Below are 22,599 nucleotides of genomic sequence, written 5' to 3'. Positions count from 1 at the left end.
TTTTTTTTTTTTTTTTTTTTTTTTGGAAGGCCTTAGTTTAAATTTGCTCTTACGTAGGTGATAAACGACAAAAGACCAAAAGCCAAGGGAAATAAGGGGCTAACTGTGGATCATTTATGTCAGTTCTGCAAGGCTTGCACACCTTTGTGTGTCCCATTCATTGCTCATTTGTTTTTCTTTTCCCTTGTTTTGGATGCAAACAAGGGAGAAGAACATGAGGCAGAAATGAACTTTTAGGGGTCACTCTAGTGAGACAGGCAGTGGCTGGCAGTATGGTTTGAAGAGGGCCTCCCAAATGTAGAGGTCAGCCTGGAAAAATGCATGGAAATGTTTGATGGTAAATTGGACTGACGCTAGAACTGTGCATGAAAAAGGAAATGTAAGCAGGGGCTGTGTGAAGTAGAGCCATGTAAGTGTGTTGACTTTGAAAACCCAGTTCATACAAAGAAACAAGTGATTTACTCATTTTCTTAGCCTTCCCTCTACACTCTCATTTTCACCATAAATACCCTCTTAAAGAATATATTACTGTTTTATGCTTGCAGCAAATATGATCACATGAATTCAGTGGTTCAAAAAGTTCATAAGTGGTCTTAATTTTTAGCAATAGGAATGAAAATGAACAGCTAAATTACTTGCCTGCATTCTACACAAACCTTCCATCCTCAGCTTTATTTCTGAAAATTATTAACTTCAGATATAAAGAGTTGTGAAACTGGCTATAGTTACTTTAAACTAATGTCACATTATTAAGTTTCTTTCTGAACAATTATTTTCTTTTCTGACTTTGACATGTTACAAAGTATGTCTTCACTGGAGGGAAGAAAACACTGTGCTTGCATTTAATAATCCTTTTGCAGTTCATATGTTTAAAGATTGTTAGTTGAGGTTAAACCTGAGGTTTTAAACTAGGGTCTACACATGATAGTAAGAAGCGTTTTATGTGTTAGATGCTTGTTTTTTAAAAAAAACACTTTTTTATCATTTAGATAAATCCTAGTTTCATTGTCCATGCCTAACTCATTAGGCTAGGAGTGTTGGCCCCTAGGTGGGAGGCTTCACAGGCTCTAGAAAACCCATGGGCTGCAGCAGCCCTGCAGCTGTCAGAGTTGCTGTTTCAGTATCCAGGGAGCCCAGGAGTTAATGCTGCTGCCACTTCTGCTCCCTGCCAGGAGCAATCTTAATTGCCACATGACCCACCTCAATGGGCTGGATCCATCTTACAGGCTGTATGTTTGACACCTCTGCGTTAGACAGTAGTGATTTCTAGGGAGGTCACTGACTCAGTTTAATCCCAATGTCTAAAACCAGACTTCTCCTATGCAAAAATATGAGAAGATGAGGAATTTTATTGATCTACACTTATAAATTAAATGAAAATAACCTTACAAAAATTATTTCAAACTCTGTAAAGAAATCACTTTCTCCGTAATGAAACATTGGTTAACTCTGATCAGGCTCTTTAGTCTTCTAGTTCTTAAAACATCTCTTTTGTTTAAATTCAGTTGGGCAAAGGACCTCTCTGTTTAGGCTGCAAACAGAAAATAGAAGGCAGGAAACACATACACAGTGAAGTTAGCTAATCTCTGACTATCTGAAGCAGAATAAAATCTAGCAAACTAGAACTGGAACAAAAACTGCCCATGCCAAGAATAGTTAATGCAGGGTTTCTGTTTTCCAAATTAGTGTTTTTAGCAAGGTAGTGATAAATTAGTTTGAGGTAGCGAAAAACAAATATTAAATAAATCACATTCTTATAGCCTGTCACCTAAGTCACCTGATAGAGATTCTATCATATTGCATTGCAGAAACACATGAACAAAAATTTTCAAAGTGAAAAGCTGTCTCTTTAGATGGTCTGTTTGCTCCTTGCAGGTTTGACTATCTATATTTGTGCATAATTTACTTGTGTGTAAAAAGAGTTAATATTAACTCACAAGAAACTTGCAAGTTAACTTTAGGTCACTTTGCTAACTTAATCTTTTGTTAAGTTTTAAATTAACAATACATAACAGTTGTGAATGTTATAGCTGTCAATCTGTAACCCCAAAATTAACTCTAGTAATAGGTACAAGCCCTGCCCTGCAGTAACTAGGAGAAATAGCTCAAATACTTTGATTCTTGTGCAATGTGAGTTTTTGTTTGTCCTTTTGTACTTGATGGTCAGAATTAGGCTTTATGCTGTCAGTTGTTGGGCTGTGTGCATCCCCTCTTAGGAAGTCTCAGGCCTTGAGCCTTAATGGGTCTTTGAGTGGAATTAATATGAATCTCTGTCTGACTAAGCCATTTTCTTCAGCTCCCATATGCTAACCATGATTAAATCAACCTGGGCTGATGCTTATGTTCAGAATCTCCAGTTATCTTTCCTCTTATTACCAAAAAGTCGTCTTGTTTTTGATTTTGTTTTTTTCTTTTAGATTTTAAAGCATTTTAGAGAACAAACATTTTCTATATGTGTTGAGTTCCCTTATGGCTGGCATTTCTCTGGATGTTTTGGCAGGCCTTATTCTTGCTCAGATGCTTCCACAGATCTGTTTCTGTGTCTGAACTCCCATCTTCCCCTCTTCAGAGAGGCCTTTTAACTGTCCAGTGTTCTTTTGATCCATGTCCCCAGTCTCTGCTAACCAGCTCTGTGTGACTTTGGGCCTGGAGTTAGAGCAGGGGTGGGCAAAATGCAGCCTGAGGGCTGGATGCAGCCTGCCAAGCCACTCTATTCAGTCCGTGGGGCCCCCTAAAAAATTTAGAAAATTAATATTAATCTGCCCTGGGCTGCCTGCCATGTGGCCCTTGATGCCTTGCCAAAACTCAGTAAGTGGCCCTCCACCCAAAATAATTGCCCATCCCTGCATTAGACCTTTGCCTTGAAGTGATTTAATGATTTCTGGGTGTCGGTTTATCTGTTGGCGTTATTATTTTTCTGTTGGTGTTCCAACAGCATTTTCTCAAGATGAATAGATTCTCCTAGTGCAGTGTTAGTTTACCATTACCTCATTTTACTCCACTAAGCAGGATGCATACAGTATCTGTAAAGCTTATTACACAGAAGCTTCACATCACAACATCACTCTTAATGTGTGTTTTTTGGGGTTTTTTTCTTCTTTCTGTTACACTGCCATTGTGCATCTTATGTTTAAAATTCTCAGATCAATCAGTGAGCAAATTCATACACTGTTTATCCTCGACAGGATTTTACTGATTTCGCTTGCATCCCATTTGGAGTCACTTATTACATACTGGCTTACCAAGTTTGAAACTGATAACCTGCACTGAACTCTGCCTTTTAAAGCCAACGCAACACAGTTGCTATAGCAATGTTCTCAAACCTTCTGCAAACAACTTGTTAGGTTTTGGGCTAAAGATTTCTAGAAAGACTCCTAAATAAGACTTGGTATGTGATCTACATGTAAAAGAGGCTTGTCTGTGAATTCCTGCTGACTGCTAGCCAAGGTCTGTGTTTGTGCAGTTAGCTGGCTAGATGTCAACAGTAAGATAACTCCTTGTGCATCATGTGACCTCAGATATCTTGTGTCATGTGAGTTCTTGTGCCTTGCTTTTAATTATAAAGAGAAGCATTTTCTGTGGCATGTCCTCTTTAGGCATATAAATGAACTTTTTGAGCCCTCTTCTCCTGACAGCTTTGATAAGTGATTCAAGTGAGTTTTTTTTGGAAAACAAAGTACAGTGTGATAAAAGAAACATTGAGCTCCTATACACGTACAGGGAGGCTGCTTCAATGCACTGTAATTACTTGACTGATCGAGGCTGCTGGAGTGCAGTAATTACCGCACTCCAGCAGACTCCAGTATCATGTGCATCAGTGTTCCCGCGCTGAAAAGTGGTGATGGGGCACTTTGAACTAAAGCTCATCGAACAAGTTTGAATTTTAAAGTGCCCTGCCTCCATTTTTCAATGCAGAGATGCTGATGCATGTGATGCTCTGGGTGCTTTTAATCAGCGCAGTAAGAGCTGCACTAATTAAAGCCCTGCCCCCCGCCCCCCCAGCTGTTTAACTGATTTGGTGCTGAAGTTCCCCCAGTGAGAAGATTTGAAGAGTTATTTTGGGCATCAAAGAATGTGCATTTAAAATGTAGAAATATAACCTAATATGGATTATCTCTTTTTGCGACACCAATCTCTGTTCCAGGCTAGCATTAACGTGGATCAACAGGTGTAGCAAGTCCTGTAAGAGCAGCTGATGCTTTCAGTTACTTTGTAACTGTTGTAAAATCTCAGTAGTCTCTTCTCCAGACTTACCTGTTACTGTCTTGTCTTGAAAAGTCTTCCTATACTTCTAGTTACAAGCACTGAAAATAAGAATATGGTGAAATTTGATCATTTAATCTGATAAATTTAAGTAACCTTTGAAAATGATCTTTGAGGTATGGGGAGCTTTGTTCTATTCACAGGAATCTCATTGTTTTAAGCACTGACAGTCACAAAATTAGCAAAGCCTTTGAAATCTTTGCTTGGGTATCAGACTTTAGTAAAGGATACTTAGGTAAATAATGTAATTGTTTGTACCTGCAGACTTGAAAATAAAACTGTGCTTAATATTCTGTAACTTCCAGTGAAAAGGAAGTGTACTGGAAAATGGAAAAAGTATTGGGTAGATGTAAGCATTTCAACAGAGAATAAATGGGCACAAAATACACCTTTACGTGGAAGCCAATTTGGAAGCATTTTTATTTTCTACAAATGATCCAGAACTTAAAGGGAATGCTTTATAGAGCTCCACGTGAAAGAAGGAAAGGGGTGGGGGGCATTGGAAAGCTACTCTGTGAATGCATATGTTTTATAGTACTTTCCTTCATGTATGTTCTGCTGGAGCCTTTTACCTAATAGTTTGCTATTCAAAAACCCACTGATTTGTCCTCCACCCCAAACTATAATGCTCTTAAATTTTGTTGAGTAAAGTTTGTAGATAATGCATTGGTCTCTTGGATACAGGGGGGAAAAATCTGAATTTGCATTGCTGGCTCTATTATTTTCCCCGTAAATTTTCTTGAGTTTTTTTGCAGCTTGCAACCTACATCTTTTATAAAATTTTAGTTGAGTATATAGGGATGAAACCCTATCAGTGGCAATACGTAAATCAGAAAAACATCTCCAGCTAATCTTTGATTTACCTAATAATTTCTCTTGATGTTTACAAACAAAGGTGGCAGCCTTTCACTGATTCACTGTAGGTGTGAACCCCTTTTTTTGCTTCTGTTTTTAAATGAAAAATTATTAATTGATATTGCATGCAATTTTATCAGTCTTCCACCTTTTGTTCGTTCCCTGTTTATCCATTGGTATATTTATTTTTAAATTTTTCCCTCTATACATTAGCATATAGCTTTTAATATCTTCTGCTTTTGAGTCCAGCACAGTGGAATGCAACTTCTTCTGTTCTCAAGAACGCTTCATTTCTAAATGTTATAATATAGTTCGGCTTGTGGTAAATGTAAATTTGTTCCTGTAATCCCAGATGAAAATTCTCTACAATTAACACAAGGTATAATGAAGCTAGTAATTTAAATGCTTTTTAACATTTATGTTCCCGCTTCTGACTTGTGAGCCTTCTAGTCTGAGCAAAAGTTTGTCAGGAGCAGAAGACAATCTATTTGTCTTATGTCCTTAGCAGATCTGCCAGTAAAACTTGACTGGTGTTGAATGAGTAACCTAAATATTAACTATGGGCACATACAGGTGTTTGTTTCAACCAGGAGAATTGCTGCTCTCCTGGTAGAAACTGAATGTGAAGTATTTACTCAGTTTCTTCAGGGAAACCAGATCTGGGAGAAAGATCTTCTAGGTTCAGTTAGGGACTGAACAGTGGGGAAGAGCCCCCTACTGGTATAAGGTAACCTGGATGGTTCTAGTATCAGACTCAATTGATTTAGGTTAAACTGGTTTATTAAACTTATCCCAGATCCCCTCCGGATTCAAATTTAACTCAGTCTCCAGCCTGAGGAGTGGGCTTGGGGTTTGCCATGTTGCTCGCTCTTCTTGGCTCCTAGCCACCAGGAGCTGAGCAGAAGAGCAGCTGCTTCTGGCTTCCTGCCTGCTTCTCAGGCTGGGGTTCCCAGGGGCTGGGGGGAGTGGAGCAGCCACTGCCCCATGCACCTTCCGCCCCGACTAGGATCACTCCAGTTGCAGACTGGAATCACTGAGGGGTAGTTGAAATGAACATTTGTTCATGGCTTATGTTTTGTTGTGCTTCTAGTTAGGAATTTGGCCTAGAAGCCAAAATGGGCATGACATTTTGGGAATAACATGTTGGTATAAGTAGAGAATTAAACAGCATATTATGATATTCTGAGACTTGCACTTGAATAAACTTTTTCAGTGGTATGATGCAATATTACAGTGCCCTAATACTAGAAGTATGATAGCTTCTCCATCTGTTAGGGCTTTTGCTGTGACCTAAGATGAACTCTAACCTAGTAAATGTACACAGTCAAGGCTGAATCTATTCAATTTTTACAGGTTAGTCTAAGCTGTGTAGATTGAACTGATTGGCAGGTGAACAGACATTCACTTCTGACTGGAAATGCAGCCACAGGCCTGCAGTGGTCCAGGCCAGAAGCTGGGGAATGCTAGAGCATGCCTTCCTGCTTGGCTGGAGCAGACTGTTTAGGCCAAGGCTAGCCCACCTACCCTGCAGGGGGCAGGGAGGAGGGGGCAGAGTTTGTGGGAGAGGTACAAAGCATTCTGGGAATGAGTTAATTTGAATCTGAAGGGGATCTGGGATAGAAATTTAATAAACCAGTTTAACCTAAATCAGTTGAGTCTGATGCTACATCCAGGTTATCTTAAAATGGTTCCAGCCATTTTGAAAGTGGTTTATGTGCACTGAACTTATGTTGTATTACAGATTTGAACTGGTTTCCAATCACTTACACTGGTTTATGTGTGATTTCTGTTCTTAGCCCTAGTGTACTTAAACAAGTTCACTTAAAATACAGAAATAAAAGTACCAGAGATCTAATGGTGCTGGTACTGTTCCTCCTCTCCACTCCCCAACCCCCACCTCCTAAGGCTGTGTGTGATGTGAGCGCAGTTTCCAGGGGCTGGATAGAGGAGGGATGGAGGTGGGCAGAAGTAGGGGCTGTGTGTAAGAAGCTTCCTGCTCCCTGGCCCCAGCACGGCTCCCCTCTGACTGGAAGCTGTGATCTGTACCACAGCCAGGGAGCTGGGGGGGCTGGAAGATACTGTGGTAGTGCTGGTGCAGCTCCCAGCTGTGTGGCTGCACTAGGGTGAAGAGAAGGCCCTTGGAATAAAAATTTAAAATATATGGACTCTGAAGCAGACTTGTTTTAATTCTTTTCCCTTTAAAGAATACGTTGAAAGAACATACTCCTTTAGACTCTTGGGTCATCTGTTGAAGTCCTTTACTGCTAAAATAACTTTCAGAGATCTCCCAAGAGTTTGGTTTTAAGCCAGGCATGTGCCTTAAGATTTTCACAGAAAACAGTTGTGGGAAGGGAATGTCTTAAATTTCAATTTCAGAAATATTTTTCTGTTTCTACAGTTTAGCATCTGGTTGCTGGGAATGTTCTGCTGTTGATAAATCAGTATAGAATAAAATGTTTAAACAAAAAAATTATTTAACTTGTTGTTTGCCCACTACTGGGCAAATCTGAGCACTTTATTCGGCTCACTTGTTTTCTTTCCTGGACTTGGGCAGCATTTTATAAGCATAGTGCTTACATTGAAAGAGTATTCTAGCGAGTTCATGTGATAATTTGGCTATAAATTAACACACCCAACAATTCAATTGGAAAGTGCAATACCATGGATACTTTTCCCATTTCACAGCCTCTCTCCTTGGAACTTCCCATCCAGAAGAGCAGGAGACAAGAAATATCTATATGTGACTACTTAGCCCATAAGCACAGTGCCAAAAGACACATTTTCACTTGCATGTAACTGAAGTTTGGCTCTGCCTGTTTCCTACCAGCTGTTTATCCTTCTATAACTTGTTTTCCTGCTCTTCATAGAAACATTCATTCCAAGACAGATTTAAGGAACCCCCAGGCCAGTTATGCCAGTCTGTTGCAGTAAGGCTTTGTGTGACTGCTTTTGTTTATGTAAGACAGACTTTCAAGTTGTCCTCACTTGACTGCATAGAGTACCCTGTGAGACTGTAGTGAGGGTGGGGGGAGAAGGTATCTGAAACCATGCTGTAAAGTGGGAGAGATTAAACATGACTTGTTCTGGGTATTATATTGGAGGCCTGGGGGGTTTATGTGGAAAGATGTTGGAGGTGTGATATATAAAAATTCCATAAGTTGGGGTACTAAAGCGATCACATAAATACTGACCTCTTCTCCTTGGATAAAAGGGTGCTTTGAATAGCAAAGTCCTAAGTCTTCATGGCATGCTTTAAAAGGAAAAACATACTTACTTAGCATGTTACTGTTTTGTTATTGAAGTGTGGACAGACCTATCAAATGTGATATGACAAACATATGAGGGTGGAAATAGATGTCACCTGACGTCCCATTTGTGCCACCAGTAGACATTACCACCCTTTGTTGCACTACATCAAAGAAGATCAGTGGTGTGATGTCACGGGGGCACTCGAGTGCCCTGTGCCTAAGTAGGAATTAGGGCATCTGCTAATGGCCAGGGCAGCTCAGGTGCTGGTTGCTGGGGCAACCAGAGCAGGTCACATGGCCAGAAAGGGGCAAGGCCTTGCCTTTATAAGCAGGCCAGGCCGCAGCCTAGCTGGCAGTTCCCTTCTGGCAGCCTAAGGAGAAGCAGCTCTGCAAGAGCAGGCAGGGCTGTGTGGTGCATTAAGCATGCGGACGCGGGGTGGAGAGAAACCCGGCAGGGATACGGAGGTTAGCCAGGTTGGCGGGGAACCTAAGTTGTAGCCAAGGGGCTTTGTGTTTTGTGTTATAGCCAGATGGCTTATGGTTCTGTTGAGTTCGTTGTGTGTATAACTGGAGGACCGGGTGAGGCTGTAGAGGTGTGAGGAGGCCTTGCAGGAGATCCCCAGTAGTCTGGGGGTTCCTGGGTGCCCTGTTTGGGCACAGAGTAGTGCCGGGGAGGCACGGCTGTTTGGTGCCGGTGGGGTGCAGTATGTGGGGTTGAGACCCCAGCCCAAGGGCGGTGTTCTGCCTAGTCGGGCGAAAGACCCCGAGAAGGGTCAGGGGGCCAGGCATGGCTACAGGCCACCTGAGCCCCGAGCGCGTTTGAGTGGGGTACAGAACCCAGAGAGGGCAATAGTGCAGAGAGCGCGTGTATAGGCCTGAGTGTGGGTGAGTGTACGAGGCCGGAGTAGGGCAGGCACGCGGTTAGAGGTCCGAGGCAGGGCCGGAGCGTGTGGGTGAGAGCCTGAAGAGGGCGAGTACACTAGCCGAACCCCGGAAGGGGCAAGACTGGACTTGTACAGCGAGGGCGCAAGAAGCGTGGGACAAGCCCCAGAGAAGGGCGAGGGCACGGGTGGAGGCCCGAGGCGGGCCAGCGCGCGCGATAGAGCCCGAAGAAGGGTGAGCACACGAGTAGGCCCCAGAGAGGGGCGAGGGCTAGCGAACACAAGGGCGCTAGAGCAAGGGGCGTCGGTCGCGTGACAAGCCCGGGGCACCCGAGGAAGGGCGCGGGTTGCGTGACAAGCCCAGGGTGCCAGGCAAGGCACAAGTGACCAGACAATGTCTGGAACAGCTGCGAGGCTTGGGGCGTGCTAAAGGGGAGGTAGGAGGCACGCATAGCCCATAAGGCCGGGGTTGCACCAAGTCACCCCATCTGGTACGGGGGGCAGTATGAGCAGAACACTGTGACCAAGGGGATCTTAAGGCAGCCTCCCATACCAAACTATTATACCAACAAGACGTGGCGGGTGAGAATCGAGGGTGCTGGATCGCTCACTTGGTATGGTAGGGGGTGCTAGCGGGATCACGGCCGCTCCTAGGCCCCACTCCGTGACATGTGACAAAGTAGCTCTAGATGCTGCTTTTTTATTGTGGCAGACACTTGTTACCTCTAGCAGGAGAGTACTGACAGCCTGAGATACCTGCATACTCTAGCCACTGGCAGGTGCTCTGGGAGCTTAAAGGCCCCTCAAGCCCCTGAAGCAGCTGCCTGCTTTCTGTGCTTAGAGGGGCACCTGGGGAATCTTGGGGTGCCTCTCCATAGGCAAGCAAGCCCTGCTTTCATGCTCAGTCAGTCCTATTCCCTGAGTTGGGGGAGGGAGGGGCAGGTCTGGCTGAGCGGAGAACGTGGGTAGATTGCATTACCATCACATTGCTTCTTGTCCCATACCATTAAGGCGCATCCACTTAACTCAGTGACAGCTATTTCTGTCTAGCCTGACTAAAAGACAACTGTTTCCTGTCAGTACTTCTTCCATTGTATAATTGTTTGAAATTATATGCTACATATAGTAGTAAACTTCCAAATTGTATTGTAAGTTCTTCAAGGTTGAGATTCTTTTTTTTTGAGTTTATACTCTTATTTATACATCTGTGCAGTTCTGTATAATCTACAAGCCGGTTACAAAATTGGCTACAAAAGGTTACGCTGCAGAGAAACCCTACATTATCGTAGTGCTTTCACCAGTTTTGTAGCACTGCAGGGGGGGTATGTTTATTGTACCCTCGGCTTCTATAATACGACAAAAGTATTGCCTGTTCGTGGCCTTAGCTGAAGCTGAGACCTAATCTGGCCTATATAGTGTTAGAAAATGGCATTAGGAGATGAAATGGAAATACATTTTTGCAGTCTAATAGTTTATAGCAGGTTTTACTGTAAGGTGCTACAGGATCTAATTCAGCGGTTCCCAAACTGGGTTGCAACCCCAAATGAGGAAGCACTGGTCTAATTTCTGGCACTTAGTTGTATTTAACCAGGCACTCCCACTATTGAGTATAATAATATCAAAATGAGTTCAGTCTAAGAACACGTTATAAGCTAACTTAATTTTTGTCATAGCATGGAGGAATTTTCCAGTCATAGGACCTTCCAGTTTTCTGTCATCTTTCTTTGTAAGAAGTGGCTAAAATGTAGCAGAACTTGAGGAATTCCATTTGCTATTTGCTGCTGTACTAGAAGTTTTCGATGCATGCTTGACTTTAATTTGGAATTCAGTGTTTCTGTCACTTAATCTGTAGAATGAATGAATAAGAAATGGTATTCCAGTGAAATAGTTTAACAGACAGCACAGATGCATATTGAGTTGCTATAGATCCTGTTAGTCATGACATCAGTGTTAAACAGTTCCAAAATCTGGATGTAAAGGAAAGTGCAAAGATCATTGAAATACAACCTGTTTAACCAGTATATAAAAGAATAAAAATAGAACTCCTGAAATAAAGTAAGTCTGCAGATATTGGTAAAAACTGAAGGATTTGTGTATTTGATTAGAGTTGCAACACTCTGTAGGAAAAAAGCTTTTTTTCCAACCCAAACCTTGCAGATGACTCTTTTTGGGACACTCATTCTCTTGAAAAGTATTTGAGAGAATCTGCTTCTGATAGCCATGGCCTAAGATATCCTGTCCCAATTTGGTTGTCAAGATGATTCATAAATACCTATGGGGAACATTTTTGAAGCTGGGAGTTTCTGAAAAAGCAAATGATCACTTGTGACCAGTACTCTAAGCTTGCGTAATGCCCTTCTTCCATTTACTTATCATTATCAAGTATCTTGGTTGGTGTGGAAACATAATTACATTCTTACAGAATACAAAGGTGAAAGTGTGAACAGGGTTTTTAATTGTCTGACTAATATATTTCTGATTTTTTCACGTGTTTCTTGTAGTCCCAGGGGATTTGGGTAACCAGTTGGAAGCAAAACTTGACAAACCGACAGTGGTACACTACCTCTGCTCCAAGAAGACAGAAAGTTACTTTACTCTCTGGCTGAATTTAGAATTGCTGCTGCCTGTCATCATTGACTGCTGGATTGACAATATCAGGTAGGATCAGAGCCCTGTAAAACAAAATATTAGGTCAGTGTATAGCTAAACTGTAGAAACAGGAAAAAAAAATCATGATGATTTTTTTGAAATACAATTAACACATTTAAAAAATTTTAAATGTTATACTAAAAATCAGACAGTTTACTATATGATTTGTTTAAAATGATATCTTCTGAAAGATGTGTGAAATGTAAGTGGCCCTCCAGCTGAAATAATTGCCCACGCCTGGCTTAAATGCACCCAGCTGGCTCGGCTTGGGGTATAGATGAGAACCTGGCTGCTGTTTTTCTTCAGGTTAGTAATCTTGGTCTTTGCTTTTGGAAGCAGGGAAAGTACTGCTTAGAGAGAGAACTGTTAACTTCCTGTGTGTGTTTTTTTTTTTTTATCTTGGTGCCTGGATTTAAAAAAATCTGAAGGGGGCTGGAGTAGATGTGTTGAACATTCTGTCCTATTAACTGCTCAAGTTTTTAAAACATGGGCATCTTGAAAATCACGGTAGGCATCGGGGGTGGGGTGGGGTGGTGGGTGTCTATTCCCAAGGGGTTTCAGGGCTGAAATAATTGCACTATTACAAAAAGCCCAGTGTGAATAGCTGATCATCTAACATTTAAAGAGTACAAGGTGTCTTATGTCTCTAAGTGTGGTGGAAGGTATAGACAGGAGTAACACTTGTGGCTCTAGCAAATTACACTGGTAAAAGCTGTTAAGACTTCAGGATCCTGTAATGTGATACAAGTTAGCTGAATCACCCTGACTTGAACTTTACTTCATTCAGGGTCAAAATTGGGGTGGTTTTGATACATGTCTATCCCTACAGAATCATGTAGTCATAAGTTCCTCAGTGTAACACCTAATGTATGCTTCTGAGCTGCAACTGTTCTACTTCCATTTTTAAAGAAGCTAAAATATAAGCTTACCCTGGGTCCCAATCTGGATTTGTGCTAACACCTATGCTTAATAAACCCAGCTGTAACTTGGTACTTAAATCATTTGACCTCAAAATTAAAAGACAGTTATACATGCACACATCACTCTGTGATGTTGGTTACTGAAACTGCTGAGTCATAACCATGCTAATACTGTTACAAGAAATGGGGGAGGGGTCTGTTGTCTTTGAAGTGTAAAATGATTTAAAAATCTGTTAATTCCTCATTATGCTTTTTTTCTTCAACATTTTTTATTGTCTGTAAACTTTTGAAAGGTTTACAGGTGGTTTGTTGCTTCAAGTCATGGGTCCTGTGCTTGTATGAAAATATTAGCAAATTTTTTTGAAAGCGCAAAAAATAGTACATGGAACTTCTTGATTCTTTTCAAATCTGGTTAAAATATTAACTTTGATCTTACCTTACCTTAACGTTTTAAAAAGCCATCACGTATCACATATAAAATACAGACTCTTATTTTCAGACCTGTAGATCTGTTTAAAAAAAAAAAAGTGTGTACAGTTTCTGTCTTTTTTTTTTTTTATAATGTCCTTGTGCAACTTTAAAGTTTAATAACTTTGGATATACACATGAATAGAAGCAAACTCTAAACAGCAATTGAAAGTAATTCATCATTTTTTTAAGCATAGTGTAAGCTATTAAGGCTTAACCTTGAAACTCAAGTCAAAATGGTTTGACGAAACAGTGTTTCATTTCGATTTGAAACCATTGTTCCATTTTGTCAAAACAGTGACACTGTTTCAGCGTTTCACCCATATGCTATAATAGGGAAACTCGAAACAACCTCTCTCATCTGTCAGGCAGACTGGGAGTCTGCAACCCTGTGGGGGCTGTGCCAGTCCTCCTGGTGTTGCAGGCCCCCAATCTGCCGGCTGGGTGAGGGAGGTAAGCTGGGTGCTGCCACCTGGGACCAGGGAGCTAGGGAAGGGAACTGAACCTGATCACTTGGTTCCCTTCCCCAGCCTGATTTTAGCACTGGGGAAGGCAACTCAGCCCAGCTGGGCCGAATTGCCTTCCTCAGCCCCATGTGGCTCAGCTAAGTTCCCTTCCCCTGTGCCGCAACTTGGCTTCCTGCAGTCCAGCTAAGCTGATCCCCGCTCAGCTGAGCCACATGGGGCTGCAGAGCTGCTGGGAGTACAGCCCTGGTTCTTCCCCGTCTTCCACCACCTGGCTGCTTCAAAATATTTTGACTGGCCTCATTTTGTTTTGAGGCTGTTTTGAAGCACTTCATTTTGATTTGATTTCTCTGTTTCCAGCTTGAAATGAGTTAAAACAGTGGTGAATCAAAACAGCTGGCAAAATTTTGCACAGCCCTATAAGCTATGCATAGGGTAAGGATCGCAAATGCAGTTCATGAAATCACTCAGCTGCAACTGGAAAATGTTTTCTACAAGTTGGAAATCAGACTGAATGATGTATCATAAAAGATGGCGGTTTGTTTGGTTAATACATTTTATTTATTTATTTATTTGGTGGCATAAACCTTTTGTAGTTGGTAGCTTTCTTAGGCAAAGGCTTTTTCATATTGATTCTCATAAGACAACCATAGAACCATACAAACCATATTTTTTACAGTGTTAAAAAACGCAATCTGTATTTATAAATGGGTTTCCCAGCTTTGGTATGTGTAGTGTAAGTATAATCTTAAGTGGCTTATCTGTACCTTTTTTTTGTTACTCTTCTGCTGAAAGACCAGCCAAATGTCCTATTAAGTAAAGCAACCCAAGAGAGAAGCAAGCGTGTACTAACCGTATTTCCTGCTTTGTGGACCAATAGAGAAATACGATTGGAATATATGTTTGCATTGCCTTAGTGATTGGTTTTGCAGTTGTTTTCCCTCACTGGCTGTTTCCTTTTCACTTTTTTTTTTTTTTTTTAATTATCACACTTTATCTGGGACTTGAAAAAAAATATTTGGTTAACAATTTTCAGGTATCAATCAACATTTTTTAGAGCTCATGCCGTGGGGTAAAAAGTCTACATTCCAGAGCTGTTGATCTGGTGAAAAGACATTCACGGTTCCATGAGTCTCAAATGGATTTGAATGGTACCTACCAAATACTTAATATCTCTGTGTACGTTTCCATAGATGTCTTTTGTTTTATTGGTTACAGCAATTCCAAATACTTTCAGCTGAAAAGGTATTCTTAAGCCCTACTTCTTTGTAGAAGAGCTATACTGACTTTTCCCCTTTTTTAGCAACAGTATTCTGATACTGTAGTATCTAAGTTCTTGGAGGGAAACTTGTTATGAACTTGTGACAGGTTGACACATGCTTGAACTATGTGAGGCAGCTCACATTCTCTCCATAAGGTTCAGGTCTACCCTTTGACAATATATTCTATTTCTGCAGACTGAAAATAGGCTTTATTTATTTTCCTAAATCGGGTACACTAGTATAAGGAAGCTGTTTGCACTGCATGTAGGCACTTTAGCATGAAAGTGCCCTTCTAAGTGTCTGACTTATGTTATTTTCTTGTAGGTAATAGCTCTTAAAATCACTCAACAAACAAAGCCCCATTCTATTTGAGAGTTGCCATGTAGTAAGACAGCATGTTTTATATTTGTCTTTCTTTCCTTCCAGGCTGATATACAATCGGACAAGTAAGATCACAGAGCCACCAGATGGAGTGGATGTCAGAGTTCCAGGGTTTGGGCAGACATTTGCCTTGGAGTTCCTTGATCCTAGTAAAAGAAATGTTGGTATGTAGTTCAGTTACAGATGTACAGCATGTTTCTATAATGCGATTTCAGTTTAAAATTCCTTACTGAAATCTGAGAGAGGTGACAGTAACTGGTTGAAGCGGGATAGTTCATGCTTAGTTGTGGCTTTGTTTTGTAGGACACAAGTTTACCAGCAGTCAGTCAGATGTTTCACGTGCATTTGGTATGTGGCATGTTGAATTTAAGTGCTTTCTGTTCAACTTCGTAAATCAGGCGAGTAGGCACTGCTTATTTTTACTCAGAATTAACATTCTCTGAGGCTTGAATAGTCATTCCAAAGACTGCTCTAGGACAACGGTTCTCAACCAGGTGGTTCTGCAGGTGGACAGGTGAGGCTTCACACCTGCTGCTGTTCAGGTGAGTGGAGCCCCAGGGCTCCCTGTTACTGAGCCCCACTTGCTGCACCCAGGGTCATGCGGGTGAGGCTGGGGCAGGGACAACCTGTGCAGGACCTAGGGCAAATCGGTCTGTGCAGGGCCCTGCCCTGGACGCAAGGAAGCTGGTGGAGCATTTGGGGCGGGGGGAAGGGGTGCTGAGCGGCTGGACGTGAAGCTGGCAGCAGTGCAGAGTCGCCACAGCTGCTCCATCTGGCTCTGTGGGGCCCCTCAAGAGCGCAGGGCCTGGGGCACTTGCCCCTATTCAGACCCCCTCCCTCCCCCCGGCAGCGGTCCTGGGCTGGGGAGCCAGGTCAGTCCTCAGGAACAAAAAGGTTAAGAACCCCTGCTCTAGGAGATGGTCTGAGATGAGCAGAAAGTTCACAGCCAGGACTTGACAAATAAAGAAGATTCCTTCTCCTGGCTTTGGCTGAGCTCTGGGCTAGGTAGCCCTTAGACTTCTGTAATAACCACTCAGTAAATTGGGGAGATTGATGCTACTGCTTTAGTTCCTTTTCCTTGTTAAAAGGAGAGAATATTGAGGTTTTTTTCCTTGCAGTGTTACAGAAAATCTCTCATAGAAAACGCCTTCTATTTTGAAAAGTCCAGTGTATGTACTTCATGGCACATAATTTGCACATGTAAGATGTTTGATCCTAAATGGGGTGTATTTAGAGTTCTAGGCCAGAATTCATTGTGTACTTTCAGACAAACTGACTGGGTGAGAGGAGCTCTCTGGGTGATTGACAACTATGGGCTGCAGGTTGCACCATCAAACACAATTGGCTGCTAAATCATTTATAGGGTTGTTTTTGCTGGATGGTTTGTTTTCCTCTCTTAATGAGCTGTTTCTTTTGAATGGACGTAATATACTAATTCATTTTCTCTCTCTCTTCTCCCCCCGCCCCCATCTGGCAAAGGATATTTAAATAGGTATTCTAATTACTTTTAGTAGTTAGCAATTAGTATTATGCAAGGAAATGGACTTTATGTACTGATTTTTAAATTAATATTAATCCCATTTTGACTATAAAATGACTCTTGAGGCTTGAAGCAGCAAAGCTTATCTGAAGCTTTTTAATTGCTTTTTAGTTGGCCATGTAGCTCAAGGTTGCTACTTTTGTTGCAATATTTGCTTAGGATATAACTTCACTAATCAGTTGAAGTAAAATGCCAGTTGCCTTTTATCATGTGATACCAGTCTGCAAATACTGTCTGTTCTTTGTTATTATAAGGCATTGTGTTAATGCAAAGTGCTGAAGTACATTAAAGTTCCTGATCCTCTGACAGAAACAAATCTAGTTTCACAACAATTTTTTGCCCTAGGGCAAATCACACAAACAGGTGAACTGGAGCAGGAAAAGCCTTAATTGTTGTCAGTTACCTCAAGTTTGCCTTAGGTTAACGGCCAGTTAAAACTCTAGTGTATACAGTCATTAGAAATGTTTCCCTATTCAGGTAAATCTGAGGGAAGAGGGCAGTATGTACAAAATGAAGGAAGATTTGGGTCATGGGGGAGGAAAGGAAGAATGTGGTAAAATTTCTTACAATTAATTTAGTTAACTTTTTAGCAAAGAATTAAGTCTCCTTGTATTTCTGCTGGGTGCCTAACATGAATCTTTTTCATTTTGCCTAATACAGATGACTCTTTATTGTGTTTTTAAAGGATTATTACAGTTAATTAAAAACTCTATGCATGTTGGCAGAGCAACCTACTATAGGGTTAAATTTCAGCCTCACTGGGTGCTTCTGTATGAGGTGTTGACTGCACAGTAGCCAAATAATACTGCACAGTAGCATATCACAGCACCAATAGTGCTAATACGCATGGTATTATTAGGCTACTGTGAAGTAGCATCACATAAAAGGGGTTTGCTAGCACCACTGCACAGTAACTCTGGTTACTATGCATTTATTTAGTACTTGATTATACAAGTACTAAGTAAGTGCAGTAACCAATGCAGTAGCGTCTCCTGTAGATGTGCCCACTGTTGATTTTAAACCTGTATGGTGGCCGCTTTGTTGGTAAGCGTTTCGCTGTACTTCTTTCTCTCCTGTGGTGTTTTTTTGTCTGCAGGTACTTACTTTTACACACTGGTGCAGAGTTTGGTAGATTGGGGCTACCAGAGAGATGAAGATGTAAGAGGAGCTCCTTATGACTGGCGGAAGGCACCAAGTGAGTGAGACTTCACTATCTAAATAAAGTATCTTTTGTTCTTGGCAGGTTTTTTTTTTCTTGTTCAGGACTCCTTTTCCCCTTGGGATTCCATGTTAGATCTTAGTCCTGATCAGAACTGCTCTTAGGGTCCCAGTACAAGGAAAATCTCCATGTGTAATTTCACACACGTCTAACTCCAGCAAAGCCCCCAAATTAATAGCAATAGAAAGTCTGAAACTTCACTGAAATTAACTTGGGCAATCTTAAAGCCTAGTCCTCAAAACCCTAGTGCCACCCCAAGTGAAACTTGTGCTATAGAATTGCTTTGGATTGGGTCCTGAAAAATAGACTTCTTTTATGTAGTGTCCTTAATTCGGAGCTGAGGAGCAATGTCCAAACCTATACATTTCTCATCTGTGCAAGAATTTCAGACCCTTGTAATCTTAATTACACTGTAGTCTCACTTTTTCCATCTCTTGTCTGTAGCATGGATAAAGGATATTCTCTTCATCAGGGGTGGGCAAAATACAGCCCATGGGGCCCCTAAAAAAATTGAGAGAATTAATATTTATCTGCCCTTTGTTCCTGTCAAATGGCAGGAGCCAGGGGCAGTAGGACCCAGGGGAAGCCCTGGCAGGCTCCTGCAACAGCAGGGCCTGCTTGGCCCTGCCGGAAGCCCCAGGAGGGGCTTCTGGCCTGGGACCATGTGGATGCACCGTGCCAGAAACTCAGGTAAGGGGGAAAGGGAAGGGCAGGGGAGGACCCTGGGGAAAAAGTGGCCCCTTGCCTGCCCTATGGCTGGTGCTTTCTGCTGCAGCCACTTGTAGCCCATGCAGAGCTGTCCTGAGCAGGCACAGGCAGCCCCACATGGGCTGGGAGTGGCTGCAGCGAGGGGCCACTTTTTTGCCCCCTACACTCAGCAGCAGCTTGTAACCTGCCCCCGCTGCCAGCCTGGGCCTAGCGCTGGCTCTGGGCTCAGCCATTGGAGCTGCACATGGAGGCAGCAGCTGTAGCTCCACCTCTTGCTGAACCAGGCAGTGTTTGCCACCACCACCCCTGTGCTGCTCAGCGCGTGAGCTCTAGGTGGGCGGCAGCAGCAAACGCTAAACACTGCCCAGTGTGGTAAGCAGAGGGGCCACAGCTGCTGGCACTGCATACAGCCCCAATGGGTGAGCCCAGAGCTGGCGCGGGGCCCAGGCTGGAGCCAGTAGGAGCACAGGGCCTGCACCAGTGTGTTCTGGGGCCAGTGCCAGCAGGGCCCCAGAGCAGGGTGGCAGGTGTACAGGGTCCTGGCCAGCAGGGGCTCTGTGGAGCCAGGCCAGCTTCCCCCCTCTCCCTGCTAGTGCAGTCCAGCCTGGCTCCACAGACCCCTGCCAGCCTGCATCCTGCTTTGGGCCCCACCAATGCTGGTCCTGGGACATTGGTCTCAAGATGGTGACTAGGGGGCAGGGCACCTGTCAAAGGGTAGGGCTACCCATGTGGCCTTCGACAGCTTGCCTAAACTGGGTAAGCGGCCCTCCACCCAAAATAATTGCCTGCCCCTGCTCTTCATACTACATGTGCAGGTGTGCTGAAGCAAAGCTTTAGTTGTAAAAATATGCTGCTATTACAACAGGCTTTGCCTTGCCCACTAGAGTCTAATGCTAAAAGATCTAAAACCTAAATATATTTTTGTTGATATACTGGTACTTGTTTAAGAAAATCATCTAGGTTGACTTTTGTAATGAAGTGACTGACTTCTACTGCACTTGACCTGAAAGGGTTTACCACAGGGTTACACACATGGGTTTTACTTCATTCCTTGAAGAATGTTTTAATGATATTACAAACAGGAAAGCAGAAGTAGGGCAGGATGACACCTGAGACTGGTTCAGAGAAGCATGAGCTTTCATAGGCAACAATCTACTTCATGAAATGCTATGAATTGTACAGAAAAGGTACTGTTTCAGCAGGGATTGCACAATCTTTGTTAAAGATGTCAGCATTACTTCAAAATAAGCTGGTAATTACTTTAAAAAGTAAAAAACGGACTGACTTCAGGGTCTACTTTAAAGTTTCCCTGAAGCTTCTAACATGCTCGGTTTTTGAAGAACAATGCTGATCTTTTGAAAGTATTCAGCATTAGTTTAATTAAAGCTGATGGGAATCTTGCCATTGGTTTTTGTTTTTTTTTTGTTTTTTTTTTTTTCCAGTTTAATCAGTCAGGTGCTTTTTTGAGAAACTCCTACCCTTTAATATATATTGTAGTAGTACATATTTATTAGTGTCTTTCATCTGAGCTTGTGACCGAACCACAGAGGCTTAAGTCCTTCACAGGCAAACACCTTGGCGTCTGATAACACGGCATTTTTTTAGGTGTGCCCCATACATCGGTCCGATATCAGATTGGTACCGACATGAAGAAAATTGTTTATATCAGCCTAATTTGGCTGATTAAATGCCTGTGCTGTGCACAGAGCAGCCCGGAGCAAAGCTGGCAGTGTGGAGAACTGCCTCCAGCAGGTAAGTCAGAAGGGGGAGTGGGGTGGGGGAGGGGCAGATCAACATGTTCTGCAGTGAGGGAGGGGGAAGGTGCTGCCCCGCCGGGGTGGGGGGTGGTCTCAGGACCTAGGCACAGCTTGTGGAGCAGGGGTGGCTCCCGCTGGTGCTTGCACCCCGGTAGGGTGGGGGGTGCCCCCAGATCTGCACGGTGCAGGGTGGGCTGCAGCTGTGGGGCGGAGCTGGAGTTGGTGCTGCATGGGACTCTTCTCACTGGGGCTGGGCTCGGAGTGGGCTCCAGCAGCACTGGAAGGAGTCTTCAGCCACCCCAAATTTTGTCACAGCCCTGCTCCCAGCCCCACACCACTGCTCACTGCCCACTGTAACCCTGGCTTTTCGTGGTGCCTGGGTAGAGTCAGGGTGTTCAGTGGGGCTGCAGTAGGTGGTGGCGTGGGATTGGGAGCAGAGCAGCAGTGAAACTTGGGGTGGCTGCAGCCTCCTCCCAGCACTGTCAGAGCGTGCATCGAGCCCAGCCCTTGGCAAGAAAAGCTCCTCCCACCACCACCATCCCGGGGTGCAAGCAGAGGTGGGAGCCACTCCCACCCCATGAGCTGTGCCTCCGTTCCATGTCCTCACCCTCCGCCCTGGCTAGGCATCGCCTGCCCCTGCCCCCTCTCTCACCGCAGAACATGTTGATCTGCCCCACTATGCCCCTTTCTTCCCCCCCTCCCCTTCCACCACAACAGATTTACCAGCTGATGGCAGCTGTATCAGATATCAGATTGGTATCGGCTGATATGCCTCCTTAAGTATTGACTATTGGTATTGGTCCCCAAAATCTCTATTGGTGCACCCCTACTTTTTTATATGAACCTGCTTATTTCACTTCTAGCATTAAAATAAATAAATAAAGTATATGGAAAGCTAGCACTTTGTAAATCCACTTCATTTGACTATTCTACATAAACTGCCTGTCTGATGTTTCTAGATGAGAATGGAGACTATTTTGTTGCCCTTCGGAAGATGATAGAGTCTATGTATGAACAGTATGGAAGTCCTGTGGTGTTAATTGCCCACAGTATGGGTAATATGTACGCACTGTACTTCCTCAATCACCAGACTCAAGAATGGAAAGACAAGTACATAAAGGATTATGTGTCGCTAGGTGCCCCATGGGGAGGTGTGGCTAAAACCCTCCGAGTGCTGGCTTCAGGTATGTACGCTGAATTTAAACTGAAGAGCCATAAGATATTACAGGGGCTATTGCTAACAATAACCTTAGAGGCTGTAGATTGACATGTCATGAACTTTCAAATAAACAGCATTCTGCCCATGTGATAGCCATATCAGTTTCAAGCTCCATCTTTCTGGTGTGTGGATTTTTTCCATTAAAAACTACAACTGTTTTGTATCCCTTGATCAGGAGTTTCTCATCCTTTCACCCAATTTTTTTCTTTCTCAGAGCAGCTGCACTTCAGTTTACTTCATGTTGAACCAATGGTAAATTTCCAGCACATCCCTTTTCCTTTTTCCTTACATCTGTCTGAATTACTCTCTGATTTTTAGAAAAGCAAAATGGACTCTGAATTCATAAGCTTCCTCACATAAATGTCATGATAGCTGGTTTGGGGGTTAAAATTCAACATCTGCAGACATGGGAGTTCCTAACATCTGAGAAACCTAAGTGGTGGCAGCAACAAAGGTATTGGCAAATACCTGAGCAAGACACACCCAAGTTAGAGAGAGATTCTCTAAAACTTATGACTGGTAGTAATGAGATCATGTAGAGTAGCTAAGGTGGACATCAAAGCATTTTTGGATGGTATACCGAGTAACAGGAAGTGAACAGTGTTAGTATTAGCATAGGATCTTCCCATACTTACTATGTATTGTTTCTTGCCTGTTGCAATAATTACTTACAACACCTCCTATCCCAGAGTGGCTGACTGCATGTACAAGCAGCTGTATCTTTTTTTGCTTGCATAGGCATACTTTCAACTTCTACTAAAATAT

The 22,599-nt window shown here is 42.9% G+C and overlaps 1 protein-coding gene across 1 annotated transcript in view; it reads left to right on the top strand.

The window, feature by feature from the left end:
* Window positions 1-22,599, top strand: part of PLA2G15 (phospholipase A2 group XV) — a 32,632-nt gene that overhangs the window by 2,368 nt on the left and 7,665 nt on the right. Inside the window, exons 2-5 of the mRNA XM_019505920.1 lie at window positions 11,749-11,905; window positions 15,437-15,555; window positions 18,028-18,126; window positions 21,575-21,799. Of these exons, the coding sequence (XP_019361465.1) occupies window positions 11,749-11,905; window positions 15,437-15,555; window positions 18,028-18,126; window positions 21,575-21,799 (600 nt within the window). The remainder of the gene's footprint in view (window positions 1-11,748; window positions 11,906-15,436; window positions 15,556-18,027; window positions 18,127-21,574; window positions 21,800-22,599) is intronic.

The sequence above is a fragment of the Gavialis gangeticus genome, unplaced genomic scaffold (assembly GCF_001723915.1).
Source record: "Gavialis gangeticus isolate Ggan-Ray unplaced genomic scaffold, GavGan_comp1, whole genome shotgun sequence".
Lineage (NCBI taxonomy): Eukaryota > Metazoa > Chordata > Crocodylia > Gavialidae > Gavialis > Gavialis gangeticus.
This window is presented reverse-complemented; position numbering and strand designations above follow the sequence as displayed.